At 43.0% G+C, this 24,063-nt stretch overlaps 2 protein-coding genes across 3 annotated transcripts; one reads left to right on the top strand and one right to left on the bottom strand.

Moving 5' to 3' along the window:
• Window positions 1–2,150: 2,150 nt before the first annotated feature.
• Window positions 2,151–9,373, bottom strand: LOC119743197 (monocarboxylate transporter 12-like). The gene is made up of 4 exons (XM_038219575.1): window positions 9,106–9,373; window positions 6,524–6,667; window positions 4,360–5,220; window positions 2,151–3,787 (listed from the first exon to the last, which is right to left on the bottom strand). The coding sequence occupies exons 1-4, from the start codon at window positions 9,302–9,304 to the stop codon at window positions 3,636–3,638; spliced, it is 1,356 nt and encodes a 451-aa protein (XP_038075503.1). The 5' UTR covers window positions 9,305–9,373; the 3' UTR covers window positions 2,151–3,635.
• A 6,492-nt stretch (window positions 9,374–15,865) lies between these two features.
• On the top strand, window positions 15,866–20,610 carry LOC119743061. Of its 2 annotated transcripts, none has more exons than XM_038219404.1 (2): window positions 15,866–17,418; window positions 19,106–20,610. In XM_038219404.1, the coding sequence occupies exon 1, from the start codon at window positions 16,115–16,117 to the stop codon at window positions 17,381–17,383; it is 1,269 nt and encodes a 422-aa protein (XP_038075332.1). In that variant the 5' UTR covers window positions 15,866–16,114; the 3' UTR covers window positions 17,384–17,418; window positions 19,106–20,610. The 2 variants fall into 2 exon arrangements, with proteins under 2 accessions (XP_038075332.1, XP_038075331.1); XM_038219403.1 differs by having other exon boundaries at window positions 15,866–17,422.
• The last annotated feature ends 3,453 nt before the right edge of the window (window positions 20,611–24,063 follow it).

Here is a 24,063-nt window from a genome sequence, read left to right as displayed (position 1 = left end):
AAGGTTTATTATAATTGCTCCTTTCTTCCAATCAATTGAAATCCATGTATTGTATTGCATTGTTGGTATTTTCTGGCTTGGTATCTGCCGTACAACTGATTTATTTTTCACAGCATTTCAATGTCATTTCGTACAACTTGAATAATTGTGTTCAGATCAGAACATATTGTTTCTATTCATTAATTATGGCCACCCCCAGAAGACAACCCAAAGATGAAGGTTTGTTATCAACACCGACTACAAGTCTCACTCACCCAACAACCTTGTCAACCCATCCGGAACATCATTCGCCAAATACAACCTCCAAACTCATCCCTTCACCAAAGTTACCCGTCGCACGTCAAGCCATTGCAAAAGCAACCTCAGTCTCCTTCACCTCAGCTTCACCTGGTACCATCTTACAACATAGGGGGCGCTCTTCAAAACCAATGATTATATGCTAAATAGGCATTATGTACCCTTTTTCAGGCCGTATTGTATGGGTTTTGGGACTTGGTTTTCATATTCCTCGTTTATATCAAAAATATCTATACCATTATTGGGATATGGTTACTTCTAAGAAATAGTAAGATACTTAAGGCCAACAAAAAAAAGTCTCCGGTTTCTGGTATGCGCGCGCGTCGCCGTAGCCATGCGCGTCGGCAAAATGAAACGTCTTTTTTTTTCAATGAAAGATGATGTCTCAAAACCGCCAAACTCACTGGTTTGACTGGAATCCTGCTGCTGCACAATTTTAACGTGTTTTTAGATGGGGTTATGATCGAGAATAAGCTTTATGTGGCCTCTCTGGACTCCCATATATTTGCACTAAGTTTAGTTGGGCACCATTTGCAGTCATCAGTCGACATTTGAAGCATAAAAGTCAGGTACAAAAAAAGAAAAGCCGCGTCGCCGCACCACTTTTTGGACAAGCTCCATACCAGAAACCGGAGACTTTTTTGGGGGGGGGCCTAAGGGCGTTTTTGTTGTATCTTGAGGGGCACTTTACTGTTCGAGGGGGCACATTAATATGGCCGCAAAAGGGGCACTTGGGAAAATCTGGGGGGGGGGGCAAACTCCCCCCAGACCCCCCCCCCCCCTCCCCCCAGTTCCGCCGCCCCTGGACACAGCAATTGATGCGAGGAGTGAGGGATGAGAGGGTGGCACAACGATTAGCTCCGATGAGACTAAGAGAAATGACATTCCATGAGCTGCAAGTGGCGTTAAGAAAATTTGAGAGAGAATCTCGTATGACAGCAAGTCTGAAGTTGTCTCCCAAAGCACAGTCTATGCAATCCCGACTACACCAACAGCACGCACCAGTACCTAAACCACATACGCCAACGTATATAGTTCAATAACAAGAAAGCTCAGATTATGGTACTTGCCCTTGACTTCACATGATAGACGCTACTGACCTCTCAGTTTGTCTTTCTCGCCGAAGTAAAAGACATAAACGGGTTAAGAAACCACACAAACGGGTTGTAGGGGTGAACTGCAATGTCGTGTCACGGAGCTTGAGGGTACGGTTAACATGTAACGGCAGTATGTTTACCTCTGACCCGGTGTCAACATGTCGAGCAGGAAGTTGACGGGCTTGTTCTCAACAACAATGGTCTGGCGCCATGAAGTGAGTGATTGGTCACTGTTACCCGATACTGAGCCGACGAAGAACTCAATTTCATCTTCAGATTAATTGGGAGCAGTCACAGCTCGCATGTGTTTGCGCTTGGATCGGCAAACTCTGCTGAAGTGTCCAGTTTTGTTTTTGTGACAGTACTTGCACTGCTGGCCTCTAGCATGATTTGGGTCGTATACGCAACTGGGAAATCTGGCCAGGCGGGCGTTGAGCTTGGGCGGGCCCCGAACCCCATAAGCCGGCCTCAGGTCGACCTGCGATTTCCTTGCGCCACGACGGAACCATTGGCATCAAGCAGAAAAATAATACTCACAAAACTGAGAAATCGTGTGATTCTCTTGAATCAAGCGGCATATACGCAAAATATTATCATATATATCTGGTAAATTTTTTCAACTAAAAGTAGTTTCTAAAATTGGCTTTCCAGTCAGTATTTTTTTGGTGCTACAATTTTTTTTTTTACTCACACTGTATGTCATGCCAACAAGTTTAATAAAACTCGACAGAAATCCCATCGGGCCCTGGAGCTTTGTTATTTTTCATAGCGAATAGCGCATCTTCACATTCTTTTATTGTCAGTAAGCCTTCACATCGATTCATTGACTTATTGATCACTCGTTATGTCATTTAAATACTGATTTTTTTTTTATCAGGAATGTTTTTGATGAATAAAGCTCCGTATAATAGTGAACATTTTTTTTCATAATGGAGGTATGATCGTTAACAATTTTACCATCTGTTGCTTTAAGGAAAACCATCAGCTTTTTAATAGCCCTAATTTTTTCATGGCCCATGAAATATTTATTGGGTTTTTTTCACCAGGTTTCGGACCATTTCACTCTGGAGCGATTGATGACACCTTTTGTTTTGTAGGCAACTATTCGTTCTAGCTCAGCCTGGTTTTGTTTTGCTGATTTTAAGGTTCAGTTTTTGTTATGGGAGTTGTCCCATCTACCATGCAAGACAAGCAGCTCTTTGCTCAGTTTGTCAGTGCTGGTACTTTTTTCACTTGCCATGGTCCTTGAAAGAAAATGTTTCCTTACCTTCTACTTTGAACATTTCCCGAGTGATTTTCTTTGTCTGAGAGTATACTTGTTCATCTGTCTCACACTGCTTAATGATGCTCTGAAACATGTTTTTATACCGAGGATTGGTCACCAGCTCAGCACTGAATTTCTATAACCCAGGACCTCTGGGGTTATTCTGGGAGGTTATTACTTAGTGAAATAGCATTGTGGTCACTTTTAATATTGCAGGAAGTATGTTGCAGTTTACTGGGAAATTCTTCTTTTTTTTTTAGTTAACCAGAATCAATCAGTCAATCCTGGATGCAATATTCAAACCTCCATGTACAATGCGGTGTTAAAATTAGTAAGAAAATGTAAACATTGATTATATATGAATCAAAATGTCTTTGTTAGCATTTTAAATAAGTAATGACTTGGCAAACAAGGATAACATGCATGCAAATTACATATAAAGAATTATACTTTGTCAAAAACTATTACAAAAATAATGCTCTTACAAAAAGAAATGTTGTGAATAAAGACATAATGTTGACAACTTATTTGTAAATAATGCTGTTGCAAAGAAAATTATTTGTAAAATGACATTAGGCCTACATTGACAAATTTTTCGTACATAATTATATTGCAAAAAATATGAGAAAACGTTACAAAATTACTTGTAAATAATGCAGTGGCAATTGAGTTTAACTGCCAAATGATTATTCATCCATATTCGTGAACGTTTTAACAAAGAGACACATACGTCACTTAATTTTTTTCTCTATTTTGCTTTAAAACATTGTACTTAACCATTTTGACATGCTTCTGTAAGCCAAAACATCATTAATTTCCCAATTACATTAATGATACAAGGGGCACATATCTCGATAATTGCATTTTGCGTTTTCACGAAGAGACATCCGGCGATCAACCTCCGTAGGCTGTTTCAACTGACTCGACCGTTATTAAACTACGATCGTCTAGCGTGGGCTGGAGCGAAGATAGTCGAACTACGGTTCTCGTTCGGTATTTCTCCTACTTTTGCCATCTGACCATCTAGCCAAGAACCATTCCACCATCAGCGCCGCCAACGATAGATACGATATACATCCCAAGATGACAAAGGACAAATCGTAACTGCCACTCTGGTCGTATAACCAGCCTACAAGAAAAGTGGGTGGAAAAAGTTTAACAAACTTTAACAAAGATATTTGTTGCAGCAACAGTCACAAGAAATGTAAACAATGTCAATTTAGGCCTACTTGTTCTCAACACAGAACGTCAAAAATAAATTTTGTAATTTTTTCAAAGTACTGGCGTGATTTTTAGCTTGCAGTATAGTTCAGCTCACTCTGGCCGTTTCTAATCGACTGCATTTTATAAAGCATCAGTTATGGTGTATAACTTCTAAGTCATAAAATCAAAAGTATTTAATGATTTCATTTTGATTGTCATGATAAGATATTATGCAGATATGTGTCTTACAACATCCTCAAACATAGAACGTCAAAAATGAATTGTATAATTGTTTCAAAATACTGGCGTGATTTTTAGTTTGTGGTGAAAGTCCAGCTCACTGTGGCCGTATCTAAATAATCGACCTCATTGTTTAAAGCATCAATTATAGTGTATAACCGCTAAGTCATAAAATCAAAAGTATGTAATAATTTCATTTTGATATTCGTGATAAGATTATTACATGCAGATACAATGTTTATATGTTATGTGTCTTACCTGGAAAGAATCCAAGACTGAAACATAACACGGCCGTCACTAGCTCCATCCACGCGAAAGCACATGCCAAAAGATCAGTACCAAGTAGCTCTCTGGTGTACAGATCATTCAGTGAGACAACTGCTCCAAAAGCGCCATAAAAGATGGAGGCATTGGCCATCATCAGCCAGTAGGAATTTACCAAGGGAGTTATCAGTAGAGCCGAGGAGCTCAGCATAATAGTCAGCACAATCGCTGGTCGCAATTTCAGCAGACCTCGGTCCACGATAGGGCCAGACAGGATCTTGATAAGTAAATTTCCGACCCCTGCAGCCGTGGTGAATGTCACAGCGTCGTACGGTGAGAAACCTTTGGCTTCGGCTTGGGAAATGTAGTAGATGTACCACTGGGCACCGCAGAAGTTGCTGCAACAGAATATGACCGTTGTGATCCAAAATGGGACCCGGAGACAAACCGAGAATCCAAAATGAGACATCTGAGCGCAGATGGCGTCCTTAAAGGTGATAAGTCGGGATGACAACTTCGAATTGCCAGTCTCCTCGGCACTTGGTGAGCTAACCACTGGTGCTTCATCGATGTCTGGGCCAAGTGACTGGTACTCACCATTCTTCTTTGTTTCATCAGTCGGTGGTGACTGCAAGAGGGCGCCACACACCCCAAGATGCAGGCTAAATCCACCCAGAATGAGGAAAGTACCTCTCCAGCCATAGGTATTCAGCAGAAGCTGGGTAAATGGCGCCACGATGATCAAGCCAACAGAGGCCCCCGATGTTCCAATTCCATTTGCTGTGGCATAGTGTGTCGTAAAATGACGGCCCATCAAGCTCCTTGACAGAATATTGACGACACTCATAGAAGGTCCTGAAAGACGAGAATACGAGCGAGTCATGATGGGCCTACAGTTGCGCCACCTGGCGATATGCTTTGCGCCACACTGTCACTGTGTAATACGATTCATTTTAAAGGGGTATTACGTCCTGAAATCCCCGAAAATTGTATGTTTTGGATAGTTTACTTATCCTATTTTAAGGTCTGGTTGAAAGGAAACTACCTTGTCTTACCGTTCCCGAGAAAAGACGAAAAATCGGTTGTTTACATCGAACGCGGCGGAAATTTTGTCGCATACGTATTTCCAGCCATGTACATTCAACCAGACATTACATGTTGTGTGTTTTCACATAATACACACAGCACCATACAACAATATTGTTTCTCGTACGTCCGCAGAATGCAATGCACTGTGCGGCAGGCTTCACAAGTAGAACTCAACAGCTCAATTTTTGAGAGTCCAAATAGTGACCCCCAAAACTCGTTTACACATGGTTCTCGCAAGAATAACATAAAAACGCACAGTATTTAAAGGATGGTTGTGTGGACGTTTATATCCTACATTTAAATGCTCTTTCCATGTAATATAATTTCTTTTAAAACGCGTTTCGTAGCCCAATTGGGCGTATTTCAGTACGTAATGTCCCTTTAACTAAACGTATACGTATACGTTTCCGTTCGGATGTGAAACTACAATGGTGAGAAAGATGCCGCAAAGAGGTTTTTTTTTTAACGTCTCGCTGTTCTTTTAGCTTTCGTAAAAAACACTCTTCACTAATTTGTATTGATATGAATCGATACAACTGCTGTTACGAAGGTTTTTCAACCTTCAAGCTGCGAAAACACCTGTGGTAAACAGGTTTTGCGCGTCCTGCCTAAATTATAATGTATTAGTAATGGTTAAACTTACTGTCCTTAAAGTGGCGCAGAATGAAAAAAAAATGCACAACATGACTAACATCACATGCAAAAAACCGTAAAACTGCTGAGTCCTAACGCAAAAGGAATGCAGAACAGCGATGTATCCAGCTTTTCATGCTACAGGGGGCAAAATTAAGACTTAACTGTATCGACGTCTGAACCGTCTGAAAACCGTCGAAACGTTTACGATATTTTTAACAAAATAACACCTTGCTCCCCCCCCCCTATACGCCACTGATGCAGAATCAATGTCGAATCGCTCCTTGTACTAAGAGTAAGAGTGTTTCACATTAAATAAATTGCAGCCATTCAATGTGAAAACAATGAGGGGTCTTGTCTAATAATGTCACTATCGTCCAAATGTCACTATCGTCCAAATGTCACTATCTTCCAAATGGAACACAGACATTTTTACCTGCTAGCAGTGCCAACGTCAGTGTCAGCATTACAACACTAGTGGAAAAAGAAGCGATGATCATGGATATCCCCACCAAGAAACCACCGACCGTCACTACAGTGCGGGCACCAAACATGACCTCCAGTGGTTTAGCAAAGAGACCTTGATTACATAAGAAATGAAAAATAAAGAGATGTAAGTATTAACACCCCTGCTTATTATCCGGTAAAGCGAGTACCAAGAAAAACCAAGGAACTATCCAAGTGTACTAGTAAGGTCCAACTTCCTTTCCAAAAAATGCAAGGGCGGATCGGGGGGGGATTTGTGATTGGGGTGATGGCTAATTACCATTACCCCGAGTGGCCAATTTTAGTTAATTACATTCATACAAACACATTTATTTTCATACAAACACATATATATTCTCTTCATGAAAGAAATAAAGAAGGATATAAGAATTGAACAAGATATAAAGGCCACTAGAGGGGGCAAAACTTTAAAAGCATAGCTCGTGTATCAGGCATGCCATTACACACACACACACAAAACAGACGAATAATTACAGAAAAACAAATAATTCTTATCAGTAAACAAAGTTATGAAAAATAGTTATAATGGGCTACGAGTAGGATTTCCATACAAAGTCCAAGGGCAGAGACACAAAATATTTTACATTACATAAGGTACAATTTAAGTTTGCGTTGAAAAATATGTTATGACCTTGAACATCTTAGAGGGAATGGTAAATTATTCCATAATTTTGGCTCTGAGTATTTAATGTTGTATTGAAAGGCAGATGTTCTTTGTTGCGACATGTGGAAATGTAAGTTGGTAGACCACCCCCCCCCCCGAGTGTTTTAGCTATACAAGTACAAACATGTTTGAATAGGAAATGGGCAGTAAACTATTCATAAATAGTGCTTGTTGGTATTTATTTAGGTTTGTTATGCTTTTTTATTTAGGTTTGTTATATTGTAGCTCACGTAAGAGTGGTTGACTGTGGGCCCTATATGGTGAATTGGTAATAATGCGAACAACTTTTTTTCTGCAATTTTATTAGTTTATCTAAATTCGTACGGAATGTATTTTCACAAACAATGTTACAGTAAGAAAAATAAAGAAGTATTAATGAACTATATGGAGTATTTAATACCTAAACGGAAACAACATAATATGTTTATAACTCCAATACTCTTAGATACTTTACTTACAATCTCATCGATGTGATATTTCCATATCAATCTGTCATCATTGATCATCCTAAAAATCTGAACTTATCTACCTTCTTGACAGTTGTGTTATCCAATAAAATATTTAAGTTTGATGAATTATTCTGTTTGTCCCTGTTACTGAAGATCATATAATTACATTTAGTTAGGTTAAGAGATAAACGGTTAGCTTTTAACCAATCACATACTGATCAGTCCATTGTTGACATTATTAAAGAGAAAAATAAGATCTTTGTTACCATAGAATAAACTAGTGTCATCAGCATATAATATAAAGGACAACAATTTAGATGTCGTTGAAATATCATTAATGTAGATTAAAAAGAGCAAAGGTCCTAGCTGAGAGCCCTGGGGTACTCCGCATGAGATTTTTAAATGAGATTTTTAAATCAGACAGGCAATAGTTAAAACTTGTACACTGTTGACGATTATTCAAATAACCTGCAAACCAGTCATGGGCAACCCCGCGGATACCATGGTTTATGGTATCAAAAGCTTAAGAAAATACCAATTGAAAAGGCATTCTTATCAAAGGTTTTGGCTATTTATCTTCTACGTCAAAAAGTCCCATTGAAGTGGAGAAACTAGATCGAAAACCATATTGATTATCATTTTACTGTTCTTTTGTACGAAACTTTTTCAAGAGTGTAGGAAAAACAGGACAGTACTTAAATTGGTATATAATTACAAAGCTCAGCAGGGTCTTCTTTTTTAAATGTAGGAGTGACTCTGGAAATGTTCAATTTATCTGGGAAAACCCCTTTAGATAGAGAGACATTTTCAAAATGGGGATCACTCATTTTGGTTATGACAGATTTAAACTATTTCATGGATTTTTGTTTTTGGTGTAGGATTAAGGAAAATGGAATTTTCGTTAGGATTAGTCAAGTAATTCTCATAACTAGCATTAGCTTGATGAATATCAAGGTAGGCGTTTGTAAAGCCTTACAGTAAAGCCTGTTAGAGATGTTGTTTCACACTGTACATGCACTGTTATTTCGGTTGTGTAAAAACCAAACGGTTGTGTACTATATGAACCTAGCAACCTGTTGTGTACACAACAGTGTAAAATATTACACAAGTTGTTTTATTACACAACTGGTTGCTAGGTTCATATAGTACACAACCGAAATAACAGTGTAACTCATGTTCTGACACGTATTAAAGGTAGCTAAGCGCAATTTTAGACCTTTTTTTTAATTTGTGTAAACGTTTGATGATGAGTCCACAAGAATTTTTGCTTTTGACCTGACAGGCCAAGTTGCAAATTAAATACATGCAGATTTTCAAACAACTGAAATCGGGAAATGTATTCAAAAACTGGGCAAACTTATTGAATATGCAATATAAACACGAATTCAATATAATTACCTGAGACATAAATAACGCCATTAATGATCGATATCATCCAGCCGATCAGCCAGGTCTGGGCGGCGAACTGTTCCTGCAATGTAGGCAGCATCACACCAAGACTTTTGAGTATTACTGACCAAAGCAACCAGCTCACGAACAAGCAGAAAACCGCACACCAGCCCTGGCGGCTCGAACCACCGACTTCAGCCTTGCCCATGGTGAACAGTGGAGCACGTAAATGGCGCGATATGTCGTGAACAACTCATAACAGCTTATATGAATGGAGAAAAATTTGCGTGAGCGGCGAGTTTTTATGCGGTTGAATGACTCGGGATTGCGTGCCAAGTATTGGAAGAGGTGTCGGTGTTTACTGCTGTGGTGTACACCTTTACGGTGAATAGCCGTAAACGTGTACTGACCTTGATTTCATACGGCTGCGTTCCCTATGTGGCTGACTAGCGACCCCAGCAGCTAAGTAAGCCACATTGAGCGTCTGCAGCTGTAATTGTTACCTCAGAACTGCTATAATAAACTTAACGGCTGTTGTAGTTTGTAAGCCTTGTAGATATAAGCCAAACAGCGAGGTAGTCAGCCTTGCACATCGGGTAGTAAGCCATACAGCAGGTTTAATTAATAATAAAAGGGTTCCCCAAATCCAAGAAGCTTCATCAGGTCATTTAATTATCCATCATTCATAAGACAATTGATGATTCAATAAATAATATCTCCGGTCCGAGGAAGAATGTGGGTTCGGGAGCAATCCACCACAAAATGATGCCAGAAGTGGGATTGGAATTGATTGAGTAAATTCGCTAATAAGTTGGAAGCTTTGGGAGGGCTTACGAAATTGTTTGGTGTTGTTAAAAAGGGTCTGTTTGTCGGATATCGTTGCCATAAGCAGACAGCGTGGTGCGGTTGCCTCACCAGGTGAGAGTACAGGCACTCGAAAAGGAATTGAGTCGCCTGGGGATGGAGCATCAGTTGCTGCATCTAGAAAAGTCTGTAAAAGCGGCTGAGCTAGAGAAATGTCGGCTTCGGGTTGACCCGGAAATTGAGTTTCGAGTCTCAGGCGAAACTGGCAATGAGTCTTTCAGGGCAAAGGCGATGATGCCGAGTGTGGCGATGTCCATGAGGGCAGAAAAGAGGTGCACATTAATGAGAGTACACCCTTTAGGAAACCTGCATTGGATGTGTAGGCAGAGGTTAAAACGCCGGTGGCTAAGATGCCTAGTGCGTTTGAGGAAGATGGTCTGAGTAATATACCCAAGCCGAAGTGATTCGGCACGGAAGAATCCCTTTGCAGAGGGACAGGAGGTTTTGACCCCTGAGAAGTTGAGGCCAGAACTTTTGAGTTTTGCTACCCGAGTAGGCGATAGTATTGACCGATTGGGAAAGGTTGAAGTTGTCCCGTCGGTAGGCTCTTGGCCATTGAAAAAGGAGCCAAGGGTATGTAATGAGAGTGCGTTGAAGGAGCAGTTGGGGCGGAAGCGGCACCGTCCAAACATCATTCCTGATAGGTATAGTGGTAAGGTCTTGTGGAGGAAGTACCACAGACATTTGAAGTCTTGTAAGAAGGCTAACCACTAGGATGATGAGGAACCCGCCACATGCCTCGCTGCAAGCCTTCCGGGAAATGCTTTCAGAGTACTGGGAAAAGGGTCCGCATGAGTATAGTTATGCGGAAATGGTGCAGTTGTTGAAAAGGAGGTGTGATTCCGGCTTGCAGGCTGAGAATTACTTAGTTCAATTGCGACATCGTCGGCAAGGGCCGAAGGAGTGTTTCAATTGAGGTGGGACAGGCCATTTTGCAAGAGGTTGCAAGAAGCCACCCAAAGGAAATAAAGTTCCAGCAGGGAAACGGAGACCAGCCAAACGGAGGACCCGCGGGCAGACTGGAGACTCCGAAGGGTCCTCCACAGTAAAGCACCCCAAGCTTGGTGGGGAAAATGGTTCGCGGACGTCAAGCTGCGATAAGAGATTGATTGTGACACCAAGTGTTGTCCAGAGCCCAAAGCATGGCTTATTTGTGGAAGGAGTTGTCAGGAAGACAAATTGCAGATATTTTGTCGACCGGGTGCAGATATTTTGTCGACCGGGTCGGCTGATACATTGATTAGTAGTAAGACCTACTACCAGGTGCCAAAAGAGCATAGGCCGGCCTTGCTCGCACATGAGCTTAGCGTCCAGCAGGTTGATGGGTAAACCACTGGAAGTGCTGGTAGTGGCATTGGTAAACATTCACATCGGTCGTTCTATTTCCCCGGTGAAGGCAGTGTTTGCAGAGATAAGATGCGCTGGCATCTTAGGTGTAGATTCTTTGGTTGATTTTTTGTTGAGTGATGGCTAAGAAAATGTCATTACCTAGCTGGACCGGCAATTGTTGAACCTCTTGAGGGAGGAGCTGAGTTAGCCACGAAAAGCTTAGCGCTAAGGTGATCATTGGTGGAAGCAGGGACTGAGTACGTCCCGCTAAGAGTTTTCAATCCTGGTCGTGAGACCAGGACAGCTAGAAAGGGGACAACCGCAGGAGTTATCTCCGTGGTAGAGGCGAGTGCAATTCAGGTAGGCAAAGTGGCTACTTGTGCCACAGAGCCTGAGTTACCCGAGCACTTGGTCGATTTATTCGATCGGTGTAAAGCCAATGTTGACGTAGAACGACATGGGTTGGTCCAAGGATGTTTGAGAGATTTTCAAGATGTCTTTTTGAGTGGTGAATTCGATATTGGCCGGACTGGTGTGGTTCGACACCACATCAATACCGGAGATGCAAGGCCGGTTAAGGAACGGCCATGGCGTCACCCATATAGTTACAAGAAGGAGATTCTGAGGCAAATTGTTGACCTACAGGGGAGAGGCATCTTAGAGCCTTCTAACAGCCCCTGGGCTGCGAACGAAGACGCCAGCCAGAAGTCATCCTTTGTGGTGAGGAATGGTCTCTACCGCTGGAAGTGCATGCCCTTTGGGTTATGCAACGCTCCAGCAACATTTGAGCGCCTTATGGAGCAGATCATGAGGGGCCTGCAGTGGGACATCATTTTGATTTACCTAGACGACATCATTGTGTTTGGTCGAACGGTTGAGGAGACCCAAGAGCGTCTCCGCATAGTGTTGGGTAGGTTGAGGGATGCTGGGCTGAAGCTGAAGCCCAGCAAGTGCAATTTATTTCAACGTGAGTTATTTGGGCACATTGTCTCAGCGGATGGGGTGGCAACAGACCCCAAGAAGGTCCAAGCCGTTGCCGATTAGCCTGCAGTCCCTCGATGTGTAAGGGGTGTCAGAAGTTTCTTTGGCCTCACATCCTATTACAGAAAGTACATCAAGGGTTTCGCAGAAACTGCGAGTCCCCTTCACGCCCTTACCGAGAAGGCCAGGGAGTTTGTTTGGAGCGAGGCATGCCAGGTGGCATTTGATAAGCTTAAGGCTAAGCTCCAGTCTGCCCCGATATTGTCCAATTCAATTCCGGAGGGCGATTTTCTCCTCAACACAGATGCCAGTGCAGACGGTATATGTGGGGTGTTGTCCCAAGTACAAGATGGAGATGAAAAAGTCCTAGCTTACGCTAGCCGTAAGCTGAACGCAATTATTGCGGGACACGATGAGAGTTGTTGGCAGTTGTCGTATACCTTAAGCACGTTCGGCAGTATTTGTATGGCTGAAAAGTGACGTTGAGAACAGACGATGACGCACTTCGGTGGTTGCTCAACTTTAAGAACCCCGAAGGTTAGGTGGCAAGATGGATTCAGATTATTTCTGAGTACGACGTAGAGATTCGGCGTAGGCCGGGAAAGAAACACGGTTATGCTGATAGGCTGTCTCGACAGCCATGTATGTATTGTGGCCTAAGTGAGGCAACTGCTGAGAAAAATTAGGTCAATGAGGATTATTGGAGCCAGGTCAAACCAGAGGAGACACTGGCTAGGGGCAAAGAGGCTCAGCCGACATTGACAATGAAGTCTTGAGGGAAGCCCAGTTGGCCGACAATTGTATGGGTTGGCTCATCAGAGCCAAATAGAGTTGTGACAGTCGCCCAGCTGGGCAGGCGGTGTCCCACACCCAAGCAGGTAGTAAGACACTTTGGTCTTTATGGTTGTGAGATATGGACATCTCTATCGGAGATGGGAGTCCGATAATGGGAAGGTGGTAAGATGGCGGTTGGTGCTGCCAGTAGACCATCGGATCGAAGTCTTGTTAGAGCTGCATGGAGGGCTGCTCAACGGCCACCTTGGAGTTAGAAAGACCGAGGCCAATTAAGGTGAGGCTGAGGTACTACTGGCCAGGCGTAGCGGCCGATATCAGGTCGCTTATTCGTAGTTATGACATGCTAGGCGGAAATCGCCAGCAAGGACGGGTACGGCACCCTTGCAGCACTGTATAGGGTTGGTGTGCCCATGGAGAGGGTGGCAATCGATTTGCTCGGGCCACTGCCAAAGAGCTATAGCGGGAATCGGTGGATCCTTGTAGTCGCTGACTAAGTACAAAATGGATGGAGGTCTATCCGCTTCTGGATGCCACCGCCAGGTTGCAGGTTCGGGGTTCCTCAGGAACTGCACTCGGACAAAGGCAGTAACTTTGAGTCGGAGGTGTTTGGCGAGGTATTGCGGATCTTAGGCATCACTAAGACTCGTACCACCACTTATACAATCCGAAATCTGACGGGTTGGTCGAACGTTTAAACAAAACGCTTGTGAACATCGTTTCGGTGTTGATTGATCCCAAGGGACGACAACGGGACTGTGATGAGTTCCTCCCGTATGCCACATTCGTGTACCGAGGTACACCCCAAGATTCAACGGGTGAATCGCCAAATGTGATGATGCTAGGCAGAGAAGTCAGTTTGCCGATCGACTTGGTGACAGAGTGTCAGGAGGTCGAAGTTGATGATCCTGGGCTAGTCTTTGCAGAGAACTTGCGTAAGAATATGCAGGCTGCACACCAGAGGGCCTATGAGTGTCTCTGGAAGAATGCCCAGAGACACAAGCGAAACTATGACCGCCGGGCGGCTCAACCGGGAGGTTTCGTAGAAGGACAATTTGTTTGGCTCTTCGATCAAGCGAGGAAGAAGGGCGTGTCCCCCAAGTTGGTGCTTAGATGTGAGGGGCCATGGCTAATAGTTAGCCGCTTATCAGATGTTACATTTTGCATTCAATACTTGCGACCATGAAGCAAGCCACGTGTGGTACACAGTGATAGGCTGAAACCATACAAGGGTAAACCCCTTGTACCCTGGGGGTACAAGAAGGGACAGAACCCTAGTGAGGGGGTTCAAGCAGCAGAAGAAACTGCAGCAGTTGTAGAAACTGCAGTAGAAGAAACTGCAGCAGAAATGCTGACAGAGGCACAAGAGAGTGCTGAGATTCCAAGTGAGGAATCGTGCCCAGTGGTAAGCACCGTCGAGTGATGTGGTAGAGGCTCAAGAGGTAGAGCCAAGGCCGAATTTGGATAATGAGGGAGAACTGCCAAGGCGTAATCCAAGGCGTAACAGGAGACTTCTCCTTCGTTATGTAGAGTAGGCCTAATCAGGACACCCCTCAGTATCCCCTGAAGCTTCGACAGCGTCGTATTTGCCGTCGCTAGAGGCGATTTCAGATGAACCACTAGAGAAACTATCGAATAGGAAGCCAACACTGAAGAGGAAGCTTGCCAAGATCAAGGAAGATGTCTTCCGAAAAGTGTGGGTCGAAGGCAAGTTTGGTCAAGCAAGAGGAGAAGCACCGCACGGTTCCAAGTGAAGATTGATGCAGTTTGGGAGAGAAGCTGTGTTCTTTGTGTGCTAAGTTTAATCATGTTTGAGAATACAGAGTTCATTTTTTTTGTGAGTTGATAGATATCGCTTTGGTCAATTTTTTTCACGCACAAAACCTTTACTTCGGTGACTACCGGGAATGCAATGACTTATTAATGTAACTTGAAAACGAAAGCATTTTGCTTCAATAATACAACATAGGCAAACGTTCAGCGAGAGATGTCAGACACAAAAAGTCATGATGATGTTATAACTGGAATTGTGCACTCTAGCAACACGAATTTCACGAAAAGAAAAGTTGAATTTGATAAATGATGATGTCATCATGACGTCACACTTGTATGCACATCTCTGTATCAGGGTTGACGTTCATACCAAGTTTGAAATTATTTGCATTGTTCCATTTGAAAGAAACGCCGCAGGAAATTAGGGCCTATATTGTCCAGAAAACAAAAACGCGAACAAAGGAACAACAACAAAAAACATCACATAACTCCAACGATTTTAAAACGGTAACCTGGTTGATCACCCCAAAAAAAATCCAACGAAGAATGAAGTCAAAACCAAGGGGTGATAGGGCCGGAGCCCCATCACTAATTTAATGCATTCAATTGTTATTCGTTAAGGTGCCAACGAACTCAGTCTCTGTTTGCCATCGAATTAAGTGACTGATTTGTCATCTAGGCCTATCTATACAGCCGTGTGGTTGCGAAGGGCGATTTGTAAAGGTTTACGTAACACATTATTTTGAATGAAACTACATGCACATAGACATGTTCACGTTGGCAGGCGAATTTTTTGAAAAATAATTCCTCCCGTTTTGAAGACCGTATCTTCATGCAACTTTCAGGGTTCATTTCACTTATAATGATCCAAGTATGTGCTAAAAATCGTGGTCCATTGTGTGGTGTGGCCACCGAGCGCACTATCAAGTTCCCACGGTATTGTGGCGAAACAGGGTACCTACAGACTAGTCTATGTATGCGCGCATAGGTCATTAATAATAATGGTGCGCGTAGACCAATCCGCAATGAATTCTACCTCACCATTACCTCCAATCGGAATCACGTGAGATTGTATTGTCTGGTTATACTGAGGTATGCCACACATTTAAAGGACAAAAGAAAGCAGAAACGGGCCTGCCTATATAACCGGCCGTTTCGTGCTCATTCATCAGTGAGTGTATTTCTGGTGTTCAGTATCGCCGGTAGTGCGGATACTTTTGGGTATTTATACCACACATCGCCTCTGGACCACGGTTCGTGGCCACACAGCTTTGCCAACATGGCAGATGAGGTCGTAATTCATGTAGATCCATCTGAAAGCGAATGCTTTTTCACACAGCTAGAAGAAGACCTATCTGGTCTCACGCAACAAACCGCAGCAAGCGTTGTGCCTACTCCAGCTAAAAGAAAAACCAAGCGCAAAAATGTCGACTCTGCTGCAACGCAAAGCGTAAGTAACCGCGGTGCTAGCACTTCGAAAGCAGCTGGTCAATCTGATTTGCACGAAACCGTAGCAAACTTGCAAAAAACAGTAGCCACGCTTGCTGAAGCTATTGCGCAGCGACCCACACCCGCTCCGCGCTATGATGCATTTTATGATCATGATATATCCGACTTGACCTCAAGAGGCAATTTCGTACCCGAAAGGGGCGAGAATTATGAGAATGATAATATCGTACCCGAAGGGGGCGACAGTCTTTGTGATGGCGATCTAGATAGCCTTCTGAATATTCTAGAAGAGAAAAATGATGATTTGTTATCTGAAATGGCGACCCTCGTCGAGGGCGACGATAAAGTTGGACCAGCAATTAATGAAAAGCTTGCTGGAACCATTAATGCATTGGCTAGAGGCAAAATTGCACCTGAGAAATTGGAAGAGAAAGTCAAACAATATGACAAACCAAAAAACTGCCCGAATCTCAGCCTAACAAAAGTCAACCCTGAAATATGGGCATTTTTTAAACCTGCGACCCGTGCACGGGACGTAAAATGGCAAAAAGTACAGGGCTACATTATGCATGCACTGACCGCCATCACAATGACCACAGATAAGCTGCTGAATGCTCGAAATTCCAAAGATCAGCCTAATCTCGATACGGCTGAACTCATCCGAATGCTAGTGGATGCAGTAGCCATGCTTGGCGCTGGTAATGCACAATTGAATTATCGGAGACGAGATCTTATCCGTCCCGACTTGAGCCAAAAATACGCACCGTTGTGCTCTTCGCAAACCCAATGCACATCATTTTTATTTGGTGATGATCTGGTACAGGCTTGTAAGGCCATCCAAGAAACCAACAAGCTAGGTTCCAAGGTTCACGGGTTTGACACTGGCGGTGCAAACCGTGGTCGTAGACGTGGCTTTAATCGTGGCTTCAATCGAAGCACGCATTACCCTTCGGGGGACTATCGGTATTATGGCCGCCAGCAGCGACAACCATTTTACCGAAGGGGCCGACGACCCTACATGCATCAGAGCCAAGCACGGCCAACTTCTGCTTACGTGACACAGGACACGTCAAGCGGAAAACAGAAGCAATCACCATAAGCCAACCACCATTCAAGAGACTGGCAAGTGGCGAAGTGAGTAAGTGTCATAATGATAGTATTGACATTGCAGGAAGGCTAAGATATTTCGCCTCCACATGGAAAACTATTACCTCAGATACATGGATTTTGGACTGTATCTCCCATTGTCACATCGAATTCACAGAAATTCCTTTTCAAAAAGAGGTTCTAAAACCTATTCTCTTTTCAGAATCAGAATCATTGATAATAGATGATGTGGTAAAAACGTTGCTTGACAAGGGTGCAATCAAACAAGCTCATCCCGGTAATGGAGAATTTGTCTCAAATATTTTCTTCGACCAAAGAAAGATGGTTCGATGAGACCAATCATTAACTTGAAAAGGTTAAATACATTCGTGAAATACCACCATTTCAAAATGGAGACTTTTGAATACACACTGACGCTTATCCGTCAAGATTGCTATTTGGCATCCATTGATTTAAAAGATGCCTACTTTACTATCCCTATAGCAAACGAACATCAAAAATATTTGTGTTTTGAGTGGAAAGACAAGTTATGGCAGTTTACTTGCTTATGTTTTGGCCTTGCAAGTGCACCACGAATATTCACCAAAGTCATGAAGCCTGTAGTGGCAACATTGCGTAACATGGGTTACATTTCGGCCAATTACATTGATGACTCCCTCCTTATTGGTGATTCAAAAGACGAATGCTCCAAAAATGTCGAGGCAAGGTGTTCACTCGTAGAGAATTTGGGGTTCGTTATTAATGAAAAGAAATCACACAAAAAGCCCACTCAAGTCCTTGAATACTTGGGATTTGTTATCGACACAATAGAAATGTCTGTGCGATTACCAGCCGGGAAAGCTTCGTCTATTGTCGAAGCATGCGCCCATTTGTTAAATCAGCAACGTCCAACCATTCATCTTGTTGCTCAAGTGATTGGGAAACTAATATCTTGTTTTCCGGCAGTGCCTCTTGGCCCCCTCTATTATAGAAGCCTTGAAATGGCGAAAGACGAAGCACTCAGAATAAATGATGGCAATTTTTCAGGGTACATGATCGTGCCTCAAGAGGCAAAACATGATTTACAATGGTGGATTAAAAATGGGTGTTCCTCATTCAGAAATATCAATGCACGGGTGTGTGATATGCAAATTCAGACTGATGCCTCGCCCACTGGTTGGGGAGCCACATGCCCTATGATAAATCTATGTACAAACGGAGGGTGGACATCCCACGAATCCAAAATGCATATCAATTTTTTGGAACTTTCGGCAGTGTTTTATGCTCTGAAGTCCTTCCTCCCTTATTTAAGGGGGAAAGTTGTTTTAATCGAACTCGATAATACAACTGCAGAATCATACATAAACCACATGGGTGGCTGTAAATCCAGTGAACTTAACGATTTGGCAAGAGAGTTATGGTTTTGGTGTTTGCAAAACGACATTTGGCCAATTGCTTGTCATCTCCCTGGCAAATTGAATATAGATGCTGATTATCTATCCCGGTCATTCAATGAAAATTTGGAATGGAAACTCAATGAGTATGTTTTTTAACGGGTATTATCAGTGCTGGAAATCCAACCAACTGTTGATATGTTCGCCTCTCGAATAAATTATCAATTCAAACCATTTGTATCATGGCACCCAGACCCTGAGGCTTCATCATGCAATGCATTCTCCGGTTTGTGGAACAATGAAATTGCTTATTGTTTTCCTCCATTTGCTCTCATTGACAGAGTCATACAGAAAGTAGAGAGAGACCAGGCGACAATCATTTTGATTTTTCCACATTGGACAACCCAGACGTGGTTTCCGAGACTGCTGCGTGTTCTCATCAGGACACCCGTCATCCTTCCCATGATCGGCGATCTGCTGTATCTTCCTCAAAGACCAGAACAGCAACATCCTCTACAAGATCGTCTGGCGCTGTGTGCTGGACTGCTGTCAGGAGATCGCTCAGCTCAAGAGGACTATCACGCAGAACTATCGACATCATTATCGAGGCATGGAAACCGAGCACGAGGAAGCAGTACTGCTCAGCAATCACGAAGTGGATACACTTTCTGTTTTGAACGGTCTATTAATCCAATTCATGCATCTGTAGCACAAGCCCTTGAGTTTTTGACTGTATTATTTCATAATGGTGCCGAATATAGTACTATAAACACAGCACGCAGTGCTCTCTCCTCGCTCTTATGGTCAACTGATGACACTGCATTAAAATTTGGTACTAATCCATTAGTCACAAGGTTTATGCGGGGAATTTTTAACCTAAGGCCCCAGCTACCTAGATATTCCCATACATGGGACGTCAATATTTTGTTAAGATATATTGCCCAGTTAGAACCTATCGAATCAGTTAGTCTAAAACATCTGACATATAAACTGGTATGTTTGTGCGCTGTTACAACAGGGCAGCGGGCACAAACACTGTCACTTTTTCGAACTAGCAATATGATTGTTGATAATGGTTCCATTAAATTAATGATAACTGATCCTATTAAAACTTCTCAACCTGGTAGACTGCAACCAGTCGTTACTTTATCACCATTTTTTGAAGACAAAACTTTGTGTGTAGTAAGAACCCTTTCAATGTACATAAAACGCACTAAAACGTATCGGAGTAAGAAAACAAAGTTATTTTTGAGTTATGTCCCTCCGTTTAAGGAGGTTTGTACAGCAACTATATCGAGATGGTTGAAACAGTCACTTAAAGATGCAGGAATCGATACATCAGTGTTTAAAGCGCACAGTGTGCGTGCTGCATCCACCTCAGCAGCGGTGGACAAGGGAGTGCCAATAGACACGATTTTGAAAACGGCTGGTTGGACCAACGCATCCACCTTCGCGAAGTTCTACCATAGAACTTGCACTGACAAACGAGATGAAAAGACATTTGCAGATAGAGTGTTAAAAACTGACAAACAATAATAGAAACAGTTTGTGTATCTGTTATTTATATTTGCGCTACGATTTAGTATAATTTTGCATTGTAACTGGAAGATAATGTATTTTGGAGAGAGAACAGTAACATGATGACCTATTATTATGGAGCAGATGTCCATACATAAATTTTGAAGTTTGTTCAAGGCTCTTGTGTCTTTTAAGAATAATTATGAAATCTGTTCTTTTACTTGTGAGTATTACACTGGCTAGCTTTGAAGTCTCACGTGATTCCGATTGGAGGTAATGGTGAGGTAGAATTCCCCAATTAAACGAACGAAGTGAAGTTCGATTGGGATTCTACCAATCCATTACCGGAATGAGGAGTCACGTGACGCCCTCCCTTTAGTAGGAGTTCCCCACCCTTCATAATTTTGGGTACAGCCAGCGTAATAAACGCTACTTTGAATAACTGATGAATGAGCACGAAACGGCCGGTTATATAGGCAGGCCCGTTTCTGCTTTCTTTTGTCCTTTAAATGTGTGGCATACCTCAGTATAACCAGACAATACAATCTCACGTGACTCCTCATTCCGGTAATGGATTGGTAGAATCCCAATCGAACTTCACTTCGTTCGTTTAATTGGGGAATTATATGGCGTGACTTGAGCATCAATAACGCATGAACGCGCGTAAGCCAATCACCAGCGCGCATTGCCCAAAATCGGGGCGCTTATAAAGTGGTGCTTGACATCGCCTAGCCAGTTCGTTTCAAGATGGCGACGGTGATGTAAAACCGAGACATCATTGTGTATCATTTCAGCGAGAACTAGTGCTAAATTCCGAGGGTTATTCAGATTTAGGGACAACGTCCGATCGACATACACGGTGCGACCGGTGAGTTGGTGGAGTCTCACAGGTTTTGTTATTGACTCAAATTACTGTCTATTATCTTAGATAATTGGTGACCAAGATTTAGTTGGGAAATTAAGACTGACTATTTTGTCTGGATTAGTGCTAGAACAAAAAGGGCTAGGAGTTGTAGAACTTGGTTTGAGAGGCTAGTGGGACTGTGATTCGGTGGTAGATTGCTTGTCGTGGGTTGCACACCATTCGGTGGGGTTTTACGACTGAGGCGATCATTGCCGTGATCATTGAACTAGCTTGCCTAACGAGTTACTCTCTTATTAGCCGCGTTCTGAGCACTTGTGAGGGTTACCGGTTTTGTGTGTGGGTTATTGCACACAGGGCTTATATTGTATTAATCGTGTTGAGGGTTACCTTTCCTGTGTGAGGGTTATTGGAATTACACAGTACAGCCTGCTTTGACGCTGAATCAGGTTGAGGGTTACCTTTATTGTGTGAGGGTTATAGGAACAGTTCAAACTGTGTGAGGGTTATTAGAACTGTGCTATTTCATTATAATTGTATAAGTTACTACACACGGATCAGTTGACCACGTGAAGTTAATCTTTCTGTTTATATTATTAAGGGTGCAGTTGACCCTGGATATAACCAGGGAGGGTTATTGCCTCTTGTGTGAGATATTTACGTCCATAATATTAATCGCCTCGAATATTATTGTTATTGTAGATTATTGTAAACAATTGTAAGCTGTGATTATTGAACAAATCCATTGATGATTGAGATTCTTGAATAAATCATATCTATAATCGTCTTTGGAATCACTTGTCTCTGTGAGGGTTACTCGAGTTCATTGTGAGGGTTACCAGGATCACTGTGAAGGTTACCAGGTTCACTGAGGGTATACCTAGGTCTGCCGTGAGGGTTACCTGAATTCACTTTGAGGCCTATTGTCGCTACGTGTATTGCTCTAATTCCATTTAATTAATTACTCAATCACAAAACGGTGGTATATTTCCACCAAACGAATAGCCCCTAGGCTTAGTCCACCGTTCGTTAATTGTCCCCCTTTCGTTTGGGTAGCCGCTCACGCGTTCGTTAGGCTAATAAATATTTTTGTGGGATAATAGGTGTGGGTTGGAGTCCTGGGATAAACAAGACCAGTCCCCCTCAACCTCGTCCCCAGTACTTACTTTATTTCCAACCGCGTTTCCAATAGTAAACCCTGGATAGGAAACTTTCTTCCTGTATCCTAATTGGATACCGCAATTGGCTAGTAATGGATTTTTATCGTGTACTTGGTGCTATTATTCACAACGTGCAGTACGTGTTTTCGCGACCATTCGTCCACGCCTTCTCGAAAATACTAATTTCCTTTCCAATTTGCTCATATTAATATGAAATATGATACTGCATGTTGTCTCGATAAGATCGTAACAGTTTGATTTCAAAAATCGTGTTTTCGTAACTCACGCCGTGTTCGCGCTGCTACGAATTGACTCTGTTTTTACCCCAGACACCGCTTACCAAAACAAACGCTAATGTGTAACGCATATCCAGGCACCAGACTGGTCCTCATTTGCATACGTGTTCAAAAATCTTGCACATGCAAATGATCCAATACCAGGGTGAGAGAGCAGGTAGTGGTGGGAGCGTACTGCTCGACACACTGGGGACGAGGTTGCAGTCCCCCTGGGTTCCGCCAGCCCCCCGGTTCCGCCACAAGTATTAATTTCTCCAGTCGGATCGGGACTGACAGTGAAATAGATAGATTGTAACAGTTCATGTTACCGCGTAGTGACGATGCCTTTGAATTCAAAAGAATTCATGCCACCATGCAAAAGAATTCATGCCACCTGGGTAAGGGCAGGCACAAAGAAGTGATTATTTTGTCCAAGCCAGGTATTCGGAGTTTTTTCGGGTCGGTTCGGTTCGGGTCGGTTTTACCTTATTTTTTGTTGCGTCGGGTCGGGTCGGTTTGAGGGAGTTTAGATCGGTTTCGGTTCGGATTCGGTTTATATCTAATGTTTCGGGTCGGTAAATTTGGCTTGGTCAACCCGACCCGATGCACATCATTAGAAGGGAGCAGTGTGCTTCACAAAAACACCCTTGGCCAACACAATGACTTGATATCCTTCTCGCAGTGTCCATCCGGAGAGAGCCAGCTTCCGAGGTACTTGAATAATGGACCTGGTCAACTCCTTCTCCAAAGATAAAAACATTCAGTGCTGGTCCTTCCTGTCTGGCTATTCTCATATAGGGGCCGTATCATAAGTCCGACGCCTCATAGGTCCGACGCCTCATAAGTCCGAAATTTCGGACTTATGAGGCGTCGGACTTATGAGGCATACAATTTATTTATTACGCCTCATAGGTCCGACGCCTCATAAGTCCGACGCCTCATAAGTCCGACAACGGAAAAACGAGGCGTTTAATTTGTCGGACTTACGAAGCGTCGGAGCTATGAGGCGTCGGACCTATGAGGCGTCGGACTTATGAAGCGTCGGACCTTTGAGGCGTCGGACATATGGGCCTTTACTTGGTTAGGGGATGCGATTCTGTCGGACCGAATGAGGCGTCGGACCTATGAGGCGTCGGACTTATGAGCGGACCCCCTCATATAGTAGGCCTACTCTTGAAAGGCGCCAACATTTCAGTATATTCGCAAGCAAGTTTGCAAAGATTTTATAGTAGGTAAAACAGGATGCTCATGGTTATAGAGATGTCAGCAAAATTGGTTACGTCTCGATAGTCCGAAGTCCGATTGGGTCGACGTCCCATCATTGGCGCACTCAGGATTTGGTTGGGGGGGGGGGCCTCAGCAATTTTGTTTTTTACAAATTTGTTAAAGTAGATTTTTTTTTTTCAAAAGAATTTGCCCAAAATGTTTGGCCGCAGAAAAAAAATTGGTTTTTTTTTTTAAAGTGGGCCCTAACCATACTGACC

The sequence above is a fragment of the Patiria miniata genome, unplaced genomic scaffold (assembly GCF_015706575.1).
Source record: "Patiria miniata isolate m_02_andy unplaced genomic scaffold, ASM1570657v1 HiC_scaffold_6, whole genome shotgun sequence".
Taxonomy (NCBI): domain Eukaryota; kingdom Metazoa; phylum Echinodermata; class Asteroidea; order Valvatida; family Asterinidae; genus Patiria; species Patiria miniata.
The sequence above is the reverse complement of the archived record's forward strand: the minus strand, read 5'-3'. Positions and strand labels throughout refer to the sequence as shown.

Excerpts from the sequence above, each read along its gene's own strand:
- LOC119743197 (XM_038219575.1), bottom strand. The coding sequence starts at position 9,304 with ATGGGCAAGGCTGAAGTCGGTGGTTCGAGCCGCCAGGGCTGGTGTGCG. Across the intron at positions 6,668-9,105 it reads TGGCGTTATTTATGTCTCAG|GTCTCTTTGCTAAACCACTG; the intron begins GTAATTATATTG and ends TATGTAATCAAG. Across the intron at positions 5,221-6,523 it reads GACGTTGGCACTGCTAGCAG|GACCTTCTATGAGTGTCGTC; the intron begins GTAAAAATGTCT and ends CTCGTCTTTCAG.
- LOC119743061 (XM_038219404.1), top strand. The coding sequence starts at position 16,115 with ATGGCAGATGAGGTCGTAATTCATGTAGATCCATCTGAAAGCGAATGC.